Source organism: Cibotium barometz, chromosome 52 (genome assembly GCF_041138505.1).
Source record: "Cibotium barometz isolate CiBa-2024 chromosome 52, ASM4113850v1, whole genome shotgun sequence".
Classification (NCBI taxonomy): domain Eukaryota; kingdom Viridiplantae; phylum Streptophyta; class Polypodiopsida; order Cyatheales; family Cibotiaceae; genus Cibotium; species Cibotium barometz.
This window is the reverse complement of record NC_141097.1, coordinates 5025001-5039718: the sequence shown is the minus strand read 5'-3', so window position 1 is coordinate 5039718 and position 14718 is coordinate 5025001. Positions and strand designations below refer to the sequence as shown.

The 14718-nt window shown below is 45.7% G+C and overlaps 2 protein-coding genes across 2 annotated transcripts in view; one reads left to right on the top strand and one right to left on the bottom strand.

The window, feature by feature from the left end:
* The window catches only part of LOC147608706 (calmodulin-binding transcription activator 6-like), an 85246-nt gene extending 71769 nt beyond the window's left edge, over window positions 1-13477 (bottom strand). The window contains exon 1 of the mRNA XM_086788352.1: window positions 13285-13477. Coding sequence (XP_086644478.1) covers window positions 13285-13330 — 46 coding nt within the window. The 5' untranslated portion in view covers window positions 13331-13477. The remainder of the gene's footprint in view (window positions 1-13284) is intronic.
* On the top strand, window positions 754-3178 carry LOC147608707 (uncharacterized). The gene is made up of 3 exons (XM_086788272.1): window positions 754-1958; window positions 2042-2363; window positions 2486-3178. Exons 1-3 carry the CDS (start codon window positions 754-756, stop codon window positions 2957-2959), a joined length of 2001 nt encoding a protein of 666 aa, XP_086644398.1. The 3' UTR covers window positions 2960-3178.
* Window positions 13478-14718: the final 1241 nt, after the last annotated feature.

Here is a 14718-nt window from a genome sequence, read left to right as displayed (position 1 = left end):
TCATGGGGGTGATTCTACACCATTCCCGTGCCCACACTCAGATCCGGGGTAGCCCTATGGGCTGGCCCCTTGTCCTAAACCTAATCTACTCAGTGATCTGGCATCCGGTACAGTGTTGCATAGAAACGCGTTTCATACACTTTTGAAACGTACGAAACGTTTCTAAACGTTTCGTACAGTATGAAACGTGTTTCATAAAACATGCAGTTTTTAAAAACCTTAAAAAACGTTTCTTTCCTGGATTCGTACGGCGCATATTATCACGCTTCCCAGTGGCCGCCGCATGCGAGTTCGCCGATTTGCATGCCATCCTTCTTGTCCTTCCATCGCATCTGTCGACCCCCAGCTCCTTGGTGTCCTTGGGCCTTGTGGAGGTCTTCCAAAGGGGTAAAGTCCTGTTTTGCTTTAAGTTGGTTTTCTCTGCACAACTCACAAAACAGCACACTTTTTTCTCTTCCATCAATATTTATGGCATATCTTCCACGGTGTCGCACTTGCAGGGCCAACAATCTGCATTTATCCTCGTCTTGTAGGATGCCTCGAACAGGTGATTCTCTTTGGAACAATGTCACCTTCGAGTCTAGATATGGTGGCTCAGGCTCCGGAAAGTGGAAATGCAACTTTTGTGCTGATAAGCACCATGGCAGTGTCACCAGGTTGAAGGCACATTTCTCACAAACAAAGGGTTTCGGCATTGGGCCATGTAAGCATGTGCCACAAGAAATCTATGATAGCCTCAAGGCTTGGAAGGCCATGCAGCTAGGTATCCCCCTTGAGGATATCCCCAATCTGGGAGAGCCTGAAGCACGTCAAAGTGTCTCCAAGAGGACTCGCAGTATCAGAGAGGAAGATACCAGTGGTGAGGTTGTAGGAGGTGGTGTTGCAGGTGGTTCTAGCTCGGCACCTCGAGCCAAAAGAACTAGTCTTCCAGTGTTCAAGAAAGGACATGTACAGGCAGGGATGCAAAAGGCTGCCATGAAAGAGGCAACGAGGGAGTTGATGAAGTTGTTTATTCAATGTGGATTATCCTTCCACATTGTCAGGACTCCTCGATGGAAGAAGGCAATGAGAGCTATCTCCCGCATTGGGTGTGAGTGGGATGGCCCCTCCTACGAGACATTGCGCACTACTGAGCTTCGCAAGGAGCAACTGGCTGTGGAGATGGAGATGGAGCCTCTCAAGGCCACTTGGGCAAAGTATGGTTGTACTTTGCTTTGTGATGGATGGACAGATGCGCGGAAGAGAAATGTGTACAACATTCTTGTGTCCTCCTGCAAAGGCACAATGTTCATTCGTGCCATAGATGCATCGGTGCCAGGGATAGTGGTTACAGGGGAGTTCATTATGTCCCACATGCGCCAGGCAATCAATGAAATTGGGCCTGATAACATTGTGCAGGTGATCACGGACAATGGGTCCAATTGTGTATCCATGGGCAGGATGTTAGAGGAGGAGTTCCCCAAGATTGTGTGGACACCTTGTGCAGCACACAGCCTTGACTTGATGATTGAGGATGTGGGAAAGCTTGATTGGGTGAGCCATGTATTTTCAGCTGCATCTACCATGGTGAACTTTGTCACAAAGAGGCCAAAGGTTTTGAGCATGTACACGGCCAATAGTGATCTTGAGCTTCTAAAGCCCTCCAAAACTCGGTTTGCATATATGTTTATTGTGGTGGAGAGACTAGTGAGAGTGCGACATGGCTTATTACGCACTGTTGTGTGTCGTGAATGGACAGCATGGGAGGACAAGGATGAGCCCAAGTCTATAGCATTCTCTCGTATGGTCATGAGAGATACTTGGTGGCAGGATGCAGAGGGACTTGTGAAGGCACTTCAGCCCATGTATAGTGTCCTTCGGCTCACAGACATGGAGGGAAGTACCATTGGGCTGCTTTATGAGTTCATGGACAGAATTGGTGAAGCTCTCAATGATTTCACTACCTTGTCGCGTGACAGGTGCTCACGCTAAAGCTTTAACTTTAGTCTTTGAGTTATTTTATAAATCTTGATCTCTTATGTGTGTCACATGTTACATGCAGAGTTCAAGATATTAAGGAGATCTGGAATCGGCGTTGGGATTGGTTTCATAGGCCAATCCATGCTGTTGCTCACATTTTGCATCCCCTTTGGAGGAATGAGGAGCAATACCTCAATGAGGAGCTAGAGTCAGGATGGATCGAGTACATTACCAAGTTGGTGGGAGTGGGAGGTGATATACAGCTGATGAGAAAGCTCGAGGATGAGCTTCTCATTTACCGCAACGGTAGCCATATGTTTGGGCGAGCTACTGCATTGCTCAGGGAGACACAGTTGGAGCCAGTGTCTTGGTGGGAGAAATACGGTATTGGGACACCCAACTTGGTAAGGTTTCTTGATTCTTGAATCTTGTATCTTTGTCTCGTGAGTCCTATTCTTTCAAAATCTACATTCAAATGCTACTGTCTTTTTGACTCTAACTTAACATTCTTTTTTGTGCAATGTAGAGACGGATTGCACTGAGAGTTCTCTCCCAGGATTGCAGTTCAGGGCCTTGTGAGAGAAACTGGAGTACATGGGCTCTTTTTCACACGAAAAAGAGAAATAGACTGTCCTCAGCACAATTGGAGAGGCTTGTCTTTTGTCATTGCAATCTCCGATTGCTAGAACAAAAGGGTCATCCCATTGAGCCTCGCCAAGTGAATCCAGACAAGATTGATATCATGAAGTGCAAGGAGATTCCCGACATTCCTCAGGAGGAGAGAGACATCTATTCTATGCTCTATGAGGAGATCATGGCTCCGGCTCGCACTACACGATCTTCTCGAGAGGCTAGTACTAGTGGTGCACCTGCACCTCTAGAGGATGAGGCCTTTGAGGACTCGGCTACTGGCAGTGACATTGAGAGTGAGGCTGCAGAGGCAGAAGATGCAGATGAGGATGAGCATGAGGATGCAGATGAGGATGCAGATAGTAGCTAGCAGCTGCCAGTATCATTTTATTTGGACATGTTATTTAGTTTGAACTTTGGACATGTTATTTATTTTGATCTTGGATTTAGAGTCATGAATCATCACCCACGTGGTGATGCTTTTTGATTTTTGTTTAGTCATCAGTGATCACCCACGTGATTTGTGATATCATCATATCTTACATGTATTCTGTTTTTATTGAAATGAATTCAATGTGGTCTCTTAAAAGTTCTGTCAATATTTTTTTCTTTTGTATATTTCAAGTAAAAAATATACATGTTTTTTCTGTTTTGTATGAAACCTTTTTTTACCCGTTTCTTACCTTTTATGAAACGTTTCAAAACGTATGAAACCCGTTTCATACCTGCCGTTTCTGAAACGCCTGGCAACTATGATCCGGTACCAAACCAGATACACAGAACCACTGACATCATTCTAGAGGGAGACTCACAGCGCGGACTGGCACTGTTTCATGTGCAGGACAGTGCACACCTGACCTTGGACTCATGTGCAGGACAATGCACACCTGACCTCGGACGACTGAGATGGATCCCTGGCTGACTCGTCCCGGACTGGGCTCACATGGGACCAGTTCACCATCCCAGGTCCTGCACCTTCTGTACAAAAATGTCTACGTGGCATCCAAGTGCGGGATGCACGTGACATCCCCTTCTGCTTAACTTGACGGAAGCTGCATAGCCTCCAAATAATCCGTCAATAATGCCGGATAGTCTTCGAAAAATTCTTTGTCGAGCCATACCGCTTCATGAGTTCCTCGGTCCTGAAACTTCGTGAGGAACTGTCGTAGTCTTCGGCCTGAGCCATGCTTGAAACAGTGCAGAAGGATCTGTTCTGAAACCATTACTGCTGCTTCATCAATAATGTCTGGTTCCGCTTCGTCTTTGACCTCTGAAGGGGGTGGACCTGCATATGGCTTTAGCCAACTGACATGAAATACATCGTGCATAGTCCAACTCGGAGGTAGCTTTAACTGCATAGACACCTCATTAATCTTTTTCCGGATGGGAAATGGTCCGAAGCTCCTGAAAGACAACTTTGGGCATCGCTTGCCCACCTGCTTCAATCTTTGCTTCATAATCCGAAGATACACCCAATCCCCTTCCGAAAACTTCATATCCCTTCGGTCTTTATTGGCCTGTCGAGTATAGGTCTCTTGCGCTTTAGCCAATCTGTCTTTAACTGACTCCAGGATCTCCTGGTAAGACTCCGTCACCCTGTTCGCCTCCGGTACTAAAGATGAAGTCCTGGTCAACAACGACTGGAAAGGTCTTCCAAACGCTGCCTCATATGGAGTCCTGCCAATAGCTGAAGAAAAAGAGTCATTCAAAACAGCTTGAACTAAAGGCAAAAACGATTCCCACTTACCTTGCTGATCGTGGACATAACACTTCAGCACATCAAAGGCCAACTGGTTGTATATCTCTGTCTGGCCATCTGTCTGTGGGTGGAATGCACTGGAAAAATTCAACTTAGTACCAAAATTATCAAACAATGCCCTCCAAAAATGACTGGTAAACTTGGCATCTCGGTCTGACACTATGGTCCTAGGAATCCCGCCAATCAGGTACCAATGCCGAATGAATAGCTGGGCAACATCCTCGACGGTCACATTGGCCCTGCAAGGAATAAGCATAACAAATTTGCTGAACCTATCAACAATAGTTAAACACTGCGTATTACGCTTACTCGGACTGGGAGGCAGATTGTGACAAAGTCCATCGAAATGTCCTGGAAAGGACCCTCGGGAATTGGCAAAGGCTGTAACAACCCTATCTTCTTTCCACGAGGAGCTTTCACCTTTTGACAAATGTCACAGCGTTGTACATATGTAAACACATCACGCCTCATCTTTGGCCAATAGTATTGCCGTTCTAATTTCTCCAGAGTCGAATTCATGCCCCTATGACCACCTGTAATGGCGTCATGGGCATCATGGAGAAGAGCTGCCCGGAATGACTTCATGACACATAGTTGGCCTTTGTAGAAAAGCCAACCATCGCGTATCAAAAAATGGCATGGTCCTGTGGCATCCAATGCCTGTTCCCACCACTGTGTACCGAATTCCTCGGAATCCGCGTACGTGTGCTTCATGTCTTCTAGTCCTGTACCAACAAGGTCAAGTCTAGTGGTCTGAATCGCAGATACTTGTCCCTTCCTGCTCAAAGCATCGGCCACTGGATTGGCCTTTCGTGGAAGGTACTCAATCATACCACCGAACTGCTGGAAGATCTGACTCCAGCGGTGTTGTCGATCACTCCACTGTGCACTTGGCATCGTCTAAATCCAGCGCAATGCCTGATGGTCAGTGCGAACCTCGAAGTCACGGCCATACAGGAAATGTTTCCAATGTTTCAAGGCCTGTAAAACTGCTAGGAGTTAACGATCATAGACTGAGCAGTTCTTTTCGGCGGGCAGTAACTTACGAGACATGTAAGCTACTGGATGACCATTCTGTTGCAATACACCTCCAATTGCGATGTTACTCGCATCGGTGATCACTTGAAATGGTTCGTCCCACGAGGCAAGGGCTAAACAAGGCGCTTCTGACAAAGCCACCTTGAGGTTCTGGAATGCCTCCAACGCTCGTGGAGTCATTCGAATCTTTTGCCTTCTGGTTTTCACTCCCTTTAGCAGATCGGTGAGATCTGCCGAGAGATCAGAAAACTTGTCAATGTGGGTGGAATATGCCTGGCATATACTCACAAATGATCTAATGTCATAAGCTGTCTGTGATACTTCCCAGTTAACAATCTCGGCCACTTTAGCCGGATCCAGTCGAATGCCTTCAGTACTAATTATATATCCCAAGTAATGTACCTGGAACAGATAAAATTCTGACTTCTTTTCATTGACGTAGAGCTCGTTGCTTTTCAGCAACTTAAGGACTTTCTCCACATCAATGTCATGCTGCTCAACTGTAGCTGAAAATATGAGTATGTCGTCCAGAAATATGAACACACACTCTCCAATCAACTCCCGGAAAATACGCATCATCATGCGGTTAAATGTAGCGGGGGCGTTCGTCAATCCAAATGGCATGACCACAAATTCATAGTGGGCCCGTTCTGTACGGAAGGCTGTCTTGGGGATGTCCCCCTCAACAATCCGTACCTGGTGGTACCCACTCTTTAAATCCAGTTTTGAGAACACCTTTGCTCCATTCAGCCTCTCGCGAGAATATAGTCAATTCGAGGCATCGGAAATCTGCTCTTGATAGTCAGCTTGTTGAGTGCACGATAATCGACACACAACCGGGAAGACCCATCTTTCTTCTTGACAAACAAGATCGGTGCTGCAAATGGCAACACGCTGGGGCGAATGAAGCTAGCTTGCAACAATTCTTGGAGTTGGCGGTCCAACTCCGATTCCATTGCCTTAGAAAGGCGATACGGAAACTTGCTCGTGGGTTCCGAGCCTAGGAGGAGGTAAATCTTGTGATCCTCCGGTCTGGATGGGGGGGGAGACTATCCCGAACAAAAATCTTCTGGAACTTTTCATGGGGAACCGAGTACTTCTCGGAAGCACTGGCCACCGTCTGGGCTGTCTGGATGTAAATCATCGCACACTGTGCGCCTTTCCTAACTGCTCGCTTAGCCTGCAAGTGGCTTATGAGCGGAAAGTTTGGAATACCTGGCTCACACTTAATGGTCACCGGGGTGTTTGACACATTCCGATTGATCTGGAACGTGTGCTTGTCCCACTTGACATCAGGAAGAAACTTGTGAAACCACTGGATACCCAAAATTATGTCTGCTCCTACAAGAGGGGCAACCATAAAGTCACCACAAACTCTATGCCCTGAATCACTAACTTAGCACCTAGAGCTTCATACTTGACGCTCGTTGTCATACCTGTGCTAAAACTCTCAACCTGTTTGTCCACCGGAGTCAGCTCGAAACGGACACGCCTAGCAGCCTGTTCCGTGACCACATCCTCCGTGCTACCGCTGTCACAAACAAGACAACGACTCTCTGGCCACCTATGTAGCCAAAGGACTTGAGCAATTCGTTGCGCTCATACTCCTGGTCATGGGCGCCCTTCTGCTTATCTTCGAGCTCCCGGCTAATAATTGCTCCAACTGAAGCACAGGGGGTTGAAGAACTAGGGGTAGCCACTGGGGTTTGTGTGGGAGTTGTGCTCACCACGGAAGCTGTGGAGGCGGCGGCGGCCTTTGGAGGCTTCTTCGGACAATCCCGAGAAATATGTCCTTTTGTGTGACAAAAGAAACATCTACCCTCCTTCTTGTACTGAGAAAGCTCCTCAGCACTCAACTTGCCACCTGTCTTGCCTGCCTCCGCTTTCTGGTCTGGAGTAAGCTTAGACGCATTGTTCGAGTTCTTGGAGCCAGAGGCTCCCGAGCTCTGTCCTGGGGAAGACCCCGTCTGGTTCTGGCTTTTGCCCCCCGAGGTGTTAGCCTTGGGAGAAGCCGGCTGGGAAGTCTTGGGCTTGCCACCATTGTGTTTCATTTCTACACTCTGCGCAAGCGAGAGTGCATCCTCAAAGGTGGCTGGCCTAAACATACGCACCTCCCATTGGATTTGCGTGTCCAGGCCATACAAAAACTGCCCTTTCTTGTCCGTATCAGATAAGCCTAATTGCAGACACAAGGTCGAAATTTTATTGGCAAACTGAAGGACTGGTTGAGCGTTCTGACACGCTCCCCTGAACTCGTCTTCGAGTCGCTCAAGGTAGTGGGGCGGTAGAAATCGCTGCTTAAGGTCACGGACGAATTCGTCCCACCCATAAGCTGCCATACCTGCTCTGGTGTGGGCATGAGCCCACTGAGTCCACCAAGGAATGGCCTCACCTTCCAAGTACCAACTAGCTAAGATCACTTTGTCAGTATCTGTTTTCCTAACTGCGGCAAAGTAAGCTTCAAATTGATGTAACCATGAATAAAGAGTTGTGGGATCAAGTTTACCATTATACTTACTGAAATTCATTTTCTCGGGAAAATGATTCAAGGGCGCTGCCGGTGTCAATCTGGCGTCCAAAGCTCTGAGGTAACGCTCGTGTTCCACTCGTCGCATGGCGTCGTCTTCTCGTTGTCGAATCTCCAATGCACGCATCTGCATCTCAAGCAAGGAGCTTGGCTGCGGCTGTGACCCCGCGAGAGGGTCCCTGTGAGTGACGAGGATCTAGTATCTGGGATACGGAAGGAGAGGGAGGAGGAGATGGAAAACGCGACGCTGGAGAGCGAGAACGCTCCTCCAGAGCCAAAATCCGCGCCTTCTGCTCATCCAACTTGGCTGTCTGGTCTGCGATTGCTCGCATCATCTGTTGGAACATGTCTGTGACACTCAAGCCAGGTGCCCTAGCTGGGCTGCCGGTGCACTCTTGGTCCCATGGTTCTGGTTCTCTCTCGTCGCCAAAGCTCGCCATAGCGGGAAAATGCAATTCCTTTCCGGAACGCAATCTGACCATCCACTATCTGTGTGGGAGACTTCCGGAGGCTTCCGGAGGCTAAAAACCAACCGTCCTTCGAGGGACAGGAGTCACTCCGAAAGGGGTAATCCACCGGCGTCTAAAAACCAACCACACAAGCGAGAAAAATTTTCTGGTTTTCTTTGCTGAATCTTTGTCCTTGAAGTAGGCTCTGATACCACTGTAATATGCGGAAGCTTCGGAGAAGGATCGGTTCTTCAAAACTCAGAAATCAGCACTCTTTTCGCGACGGAATTAACGCACAATTTGAGAGGAGATGTGCAGAAAATAGAGAGAGAAGGGGGAGATGGAGAGGACACAGTATTGGGTCCCAATTACCCTCTGTAGGGCCCCCACCACAGATGGTGTATTTGCTTTATTAGAATGATGTAAATCTGAAAACAAATACAGAAACTTGACCTTTTCTTGGCTGGAAAATCCTGCCCTTGACCTTCAGAAGTCCACCCCTTTGCTTGGCAATCTCCTTGGCTTGACTGGCCCTTGATTGGCTTGAGCACTTGGTGAAAACTGAGATGAATGATGGGATTTAGGCCTACCCTATTTATACTCCTCCTCAGGCGCAGTCGGCCACCAGCTGAAAAACAGCTTATTGTCCCGCGACTGGTGAAATTCAGCAATAAATGCTGAATTAAATCCCAAAAAATACTGCCTTTTTTGATGCGCCTGCTTTTGATTGGCTGGACACCACTTTTGTCCACAATCCCAAGGCTGGGCAGCCTGTATGGGCTGCCCCATACATGCCCTACAGCCATATAAAGGCTGTAATCTCCTGGAGATTGCCTTATCTGTGCCCTAGGGCTGTCCTACAGCCCCTCCATGACTGGTGGGTTCAGCCTGGGCCTTCCTGGCCCTCATGGGGGTGGTTCTACACCATTCCCGTGCCCACTCAGATCCGGGGTAGCCCTATGGGCTGGCCCCTTGTCCTAAACCTAATCTACTCAGTGATCTGGCATCCGGTACCAAACCAGATACACAGAACCACTGACATCATTCTAGAGGGAGACTCAGCGCGGACTGGCACTGTTTCATGTGCAGGACAGTGCACACCTGACCTTGGACTCATGTGCAGGACAATGCACACCTGACCTCGGACGACTGAGATGGATCCCTGGCTGACTCGTCCCGGACTGGGCTCACATGGGACCAGTTCACCATCCCAGGTCATGCACCTTCTGTACAGAAATGTCTACGTGGCATCCAAGTGCGGGATGCACGTGACAGTTCTACCAAGGACAATGTGGCTGATCTCTTCACCAAACCACTTCCGAGAGCTACTTTGGAGGTGTTACTTCAACGTGCTGGTATTGGACCACCCCTCTGGCGCTGAAGAGGAGGTGTTGAAACATATATCATCTCTAGAGGGTCTACATGTACCTTTTCGTGCTTGTATTGGTCATTTTTATGAGGCCTTGCATTAGCATATTTAGCAAACATTATTTAGGATTTTTCCAACATTTTTTGAGCCTTTGTTAGGCTATTTAGGCATATTTATGCTCCACGACAGCTGTCGGCCTGCCTACAGCTAGCTGACCCTTCCCTCATGCTCATTTTTAGTGATAATCAACTGTTCACAGCCTTCTACGGTTTGTGCTTTTGCCTACAACCTATGTTTGCTCTTTCTCTGAGTCGCATGTGTTGGCAAGACACACATAAGAGTCTAAGTCAAATCGCTTGTGCCGGACGGGCAAGCACAAGAGTCAAAGCATTACTTTTTTGGAAGAAGGCGGAGAATTTCATGTAAAAATCTCTCAAGGTTATGCACTATACACTAACACTCATGCACAATGCACCATGGTTAAGAGCCTTGACATCGAGCGCCCTCCCCTGTAGATACTCTTACTTGCACCCTCCCCTGTAGACACACATAAGAGTAAGTCAAATTGCTTGTGCCGGTCAAAACATTACTTTTTTGGAAGAAGGCGGAGAATTTCATGTAAAAATCTCTCAAGGTTATGCACTATACACTAACACTCATGCACTATGCACCATGGTTAAGAGCCTTGACATCGAGCGCCCTCCCCTGTAGCATGTTGTTTTATTTTATGATGCATATGCATCATTCAAGCATGTACATTAAGCACACTTACTTGTTTCAACCCAGGCACATGCATTGGACATATGTACTAGCGCAAAAGCGTAGAGAATACCTAGTTCTTGCGAATCCATGGAAAACAAAACAGATAAGCTTCCTAAGACCTCCTTCCGTACATCGTAATACATTCCACATTTAGGTTTGATACCAAGTGTTACAACCCCACAGATCTCGTAAACACGAAACACAAGTGATTAGTACAAACCCCCTAAGAGAGGTGCAGACTAGCTCACCTCCCAACTGTAGGTTCTATGCTTCGAACCACCCCGAGCTAGGGGCTACGGTCTGACTCCCACATATCCATACCACTCTGCCCCATAGAGGCTTAGGCATGCTGATCTATGCTTTGCCACATGCGTGGCTAGAGTCGTCGTCGAATTCTGACCAATAGTGAGATTATGACAATAATAACCCATGTTTCACTTATATGGAACCATCTTGTTATAAATAACCAATACACATGGATTTATAAATAATAACCTTAGCTGTCTGTATTAGCCTACTTGGGCCACTAATACCCAGGATTAGCACTAGGTACGTAACAGTGAGTCACTTGGCACCTTAGTGCATGGGTACATGTGACAAGGAAAGAGTTCAAATAGATCATATTTAGAACAAGAGAACAAGAAAATTTGATCAAAACTTACCGGATTAAAAATGTGAAAAAAAAAATCTTTAAGTGAGATTAGGAAACAAGAAAATGGAAGCGATGCCTCCAAGAAAACAGATTTTCTACAATTTTGGCTAGGAAACGATCATTTCCTATTACTTTGTATCAAATGCTTTCAGTATTTCTCCAGGATACTTCTGAGGAGAAACGAAGACACAATCTCCTTAATCCCAAAACGAAAATATATAAGCCCAAGATCTGTCATTTCAAACTCTGAACTCAGTAACTCCTTTGTTAAAATCTTCCCCTCATGGTTCCCCGTCGAAATGAGGTCATCCACATAAAAAACTATAATCATATTCCTAGCTACTTGAGAAAAATACAGATTCGCATCTAATATGCTTTTAGAAAGACCAGTAAGTGTGAATCCGCTGGTACTAAGGTTGAAGTGTCGTTTTAGCCCGTACAAATGCCTTTTAAAGCATCACAAAAACCGAAGACTACTCCACGTACAACATCTCGAGATGTCTATTCAAAATAATTGATTTTACATCCATTTGCACCACTGGCCACTTTTCATGAGTGGCCAAAGCTAGTAGTGTGCGAATGGTGGTCAATCTCTCCGTGGACACGAATGTATCTTGAAAGTCGAATCCCTCAACCTATGCAAACCCTTCGCCTCGAGACGTGCCTTATACTTCTCCAATGAACCATCAGATATGTACTTGGCCATGTAAACCAACTCGGTACCAATGACCTCGTGTTTCTTTGGATGGTCCACAAGATCCCAAGTGTGGTGCTTGTGCTTCCTCCAGAGTAACCCGTTACCCACACAATCGCACCAACGAGGGTGGGGCATTGATTTCCAACAGTCCACGCCATTAGAGGCTTAATGCTGAAGTGTCTACTCACCACAACTCTCCCTATGCTTAGAAAATTGTCTGGAGCTATTTAGTCTATGGTTAAGATGATGAGATTTAATTAATCTCTAGGGCTTCTCTACATTCTTTTTCTGCATTGGATGCATGATGATCCACACGGTAATATGAGGAGGTAACATTCAAGCCACACCTTGGATGCTTGTGCTGATTCTTCAAAAGAACAACTTCATAAAATCCCTTTAGACCAAACAACAAAACCTCCTATTTCCTTGTATGAGGAATCTTGTACATCAAGGTCCTTGCATAGGCTGACTTAATATACATATTAAAACTCCAACAAGCACCCTTGACAAAGATTTCTCTTGAATTCAAAGTGGATGATGGAGAACAAATATAAATTTGCTGGATAAGGTGCATTAACTGATCCTTCCAAGGCCCCACTTGTCAATTAAGCCTTTCTACAGTGTACCAGGTTGAAGACTATTTGGAAAAGGCAGAACCAGTCCATACACCATTATTACACCTCGAAGATTAGCCAGGCTCATAAACTCCCCTTCTTCACAAAGGGGTTGACAACCCCTCATTCACTGCCATTCTTGTTATTTGCTCATCAAAATAGCACACAGTCTGCATCCCAACAATGATTGGTTATGATGCAATTTCGTCGAGAACAATCTTAGGTGCTCAAATGCAAAAAGTTCTCCTTGACACAAGGCATTCAGCTGCCACTCTTCCGAAATGGAATCCTGGCTTTGCCGATCATCTCACTGTCATCTGTGCTGGCTCGTCAAGGCTGCAGATAAATCTGTTCTCCAAGGATGAGAAGAGTAGATGATGGTCAGCCAATTTGCCAAATACAAACTCCTCAGGTGATGGTGGTCGGTTACTTGAAATGTCATCCTAGACATTCAATTTCCTCGTTCTAAAATCTGCTGCTGACCTGTGGTGCTCCTAGTTAAACCTTCATTGAACATGCACGCATTTACAGCCTACCAAGAGATGATGACATTAAAAAATGAGCTATTGTAATATGATGATCCCAACGGCTCCCAAATTGAGCTATTTCCCTGCTCTCGTTGATGTCGGTGGAATTGCTATAGGTCCCGGAAAAGGGCTCAGCAGCCAGAAATTGCATGCCATATACTCTCAAACAGTAATGTAATTGAATAGAAAACTGAAGGAATCAAAACTGTACAATCCTCTTCGTAGAAAATTGTAAGAATCAAAATTCACATTAAAAAGAAAAATGTAAGGATCGAAATATTTTATTCTCTGTGGTAGTTACCTCCTGAGAGAGAATCTCTTGTGCCGAATGGCGAAAAGCTAGCCATGAATCGATGCAGAGCAGCCGGCCGTGGCGACGTAGATCACCAGATGTGTGTGAACGCTGCAGAGTTACTCGCTTTGTGAGAATTGTACGATGATACTGTTTTATGTTAGTCTACGAGTTCATACAGCTTATCACAAATAATTTCTAATTACTTTGTAAAGCTCATTGATTACTGGGACTGTCGCCCTCCTATTCCAGGCGACTTGACCCATGTGGCCGGCCCACATTGGTGGGTTTATTTAAGGCTCTGCTCTGACTTGGCGCCCAAAAAGGCGCCTAATACGGTCTTCATGATTGAAAGGTAAAGCTAAGGGATATATATTGAGTTGGAATCCGACTTCAATTGAAACTACCTTTCCACATGAAAGGCCACTATAGATGCGAATGACACTCGGTCATGGTTTCTTTTTCTCTACTTTCATGCCCATTTTTCGGTGTTCCGACTGTAAAATACAACCACCTATATTGTATGGTCATCAGAAAATAAGGTAGAGAAGTAGGTGACCCATGTGTTGTTGTTTGCGGTATAAAGTTTTTGCTTGTATGCATAAGTGCAGACATATGTATGTGTGTATGCAAGTGTGCGACTGTGTGTGTGTATGCATCTATGCATGTGTAGGTGTTTGCAAGCATCCATGAGTAAGTGTGTGTGCGTGTGTGTCTTGTGTGTATTTATGTCATGTATATGTATGCATGTGTACATGTGCTCTCACACAGACACATATCTCTTATATGTATTCTCTCTATGTCTGCGTCACGTACACAAACACAACCCTCTCTCACGCACATACACTCTCTCTCTCTCTTCCCACACCTATCTCACATAAACACTCTCCCACACGCATAGAAACTCACACACACACACACACACACACTTACATAAACACACACACTCTCTCTCTCTCTCTCTCTCTCTCTCTCTCTCTCACACACACACACACACACACATGCAGCTATATAATATATAATATATTTAGACACATATACCTATACATACATATATATGTGTATTTATAAATAAAATATACACACATTTATAGGTATAATTTCAATTAATTAAATTTTGATGGGTGGGGATGTGTGCTCACTCTTAAATAAATGCATCTTACAAGTAATCTCTCTCTCTCTCTCTCTCTCTCTCTCTCTCTCTCTCTCTCTTAATCACACACACACACATACACACATGCACATGCACATGCACATACACCCTCTCTCTCACGCACAAACACATTCTCTCAAATGTTGAAACTCTCTCACTCTCTCTCTCTCTCTCTCTCTCTCTCTCTCTCTCTCTCTCTCTCTCGCACACACACACACACACATGCACAACACACATGTAAATAGATATTAAATATAATATTATGTTTTATTATATTTAGACACATATAC